General features: G+C 46.8%; 1 protein-coding gene across 1 annotated transcript in view; it reads right to left on the reverse strand.

Annotated features, from left to right (window-relative positions):
- IDNK (idnK, gluconokinase homolog (E. coli)) overlaps positions 1–743 on the reverse strand; it is a 5,152-nt gene extending 4,409 nt beyond the window's left edge. The window contains exon 1 of the mRNA XM_009078443.1: positions 661–743. Coding sequence (XP_009076691.1) covers positions 661–690 — 30 coding nt within the window. The 5' untranslated portion in view covers positions 691–743. The remainder of the gene's footprint in view (positions 1–660) is intronic.
- Positions 744–853: the final 110 nt, after the last annotated feature.

Raw genomic sequence — 853 nt, forward strand, 5'->3', positions numbered from 1 at the left:
CCCCCTCAGCTGCTACTCACAGAATTTGTGCTCCAGACCCTTTACCAGCTTCTCTGGACATGCTCCAGCACCTCAATGTCCTTCATGTTGTGAAGGGCCCAAAACTGAGCATGAGTTTCAAAGTGTGGCTTCACTTGTGCTGTGTACAGGGGGATGATCCCTTCCCCAGCCCAGCTGGCCACACTATGTCTCATACAAGCCAGGATGCCACTAGCCTTCTCAGCCACCCGGGCACACTGCTGGCTCATGTTCAGCTGCTGCTGGTCAATCCCCTCCAGATCCTTTTTCACCAGGCAGCTTGCCAGACACTCTTCTGCAAGCCTGTAGTGCAGCATGGGGTTGTTGTAACCCAAGGGCAAGATCCAGCACTTCACCTTGTTGAATCTCATAGCACTGGCCTTAGTGGAAGAGGGAGAGATTTCTGACAGATCCTGAAATAGTAGCAAACCTCTTGTGAGCTGCCAAGCACACTTTGATAAACTACCTTTTTTATGCAGAATCCTTTGTAACACAAGAAGCCTCCCCTGCCCTACAAAATGCATAGCTATGCTTACAGGTAGCCTAGTCGAGAGTACAGCACAGTCCACTTGGACAGTACATGCACGAGGTTACTAAGACAAATGTGTTCATTACAGTTTTTTCAGGGTTTATACAAGGTACCTCATCATTTAATGGTATGCCTTCTGCCATCTTCTTTTTATTCTCTGGAGGATGGTAATCATCTGCATCATAGAATTTCCATCCCAGCTATGAAAAAAACAAATTAACTATGGATTGTTCAGCCATACCAGGAAAGACGATAAGGATCGCAGAATCCACAGAGATGACACCCAAGAAATTACAGGCTTATTAC

This window comes from Acanthisitta chloris, unplaced genomic scaffold (genome assembly GCF_000695815.1).
Source record: "Acanthisitta chloris isolate BGI_N310 unplaced genomic scaffold, ASM69581v1 scaffold18467, whole genome shotgun sequence".
Classification (NCBI taxonomy): domain Eukaryota; kingdom Metazoa; phylum Chordata; class Aves; order Passeriformes; family Acanthisittidae; genus Acanthisitta; species Acanthisitta chloris.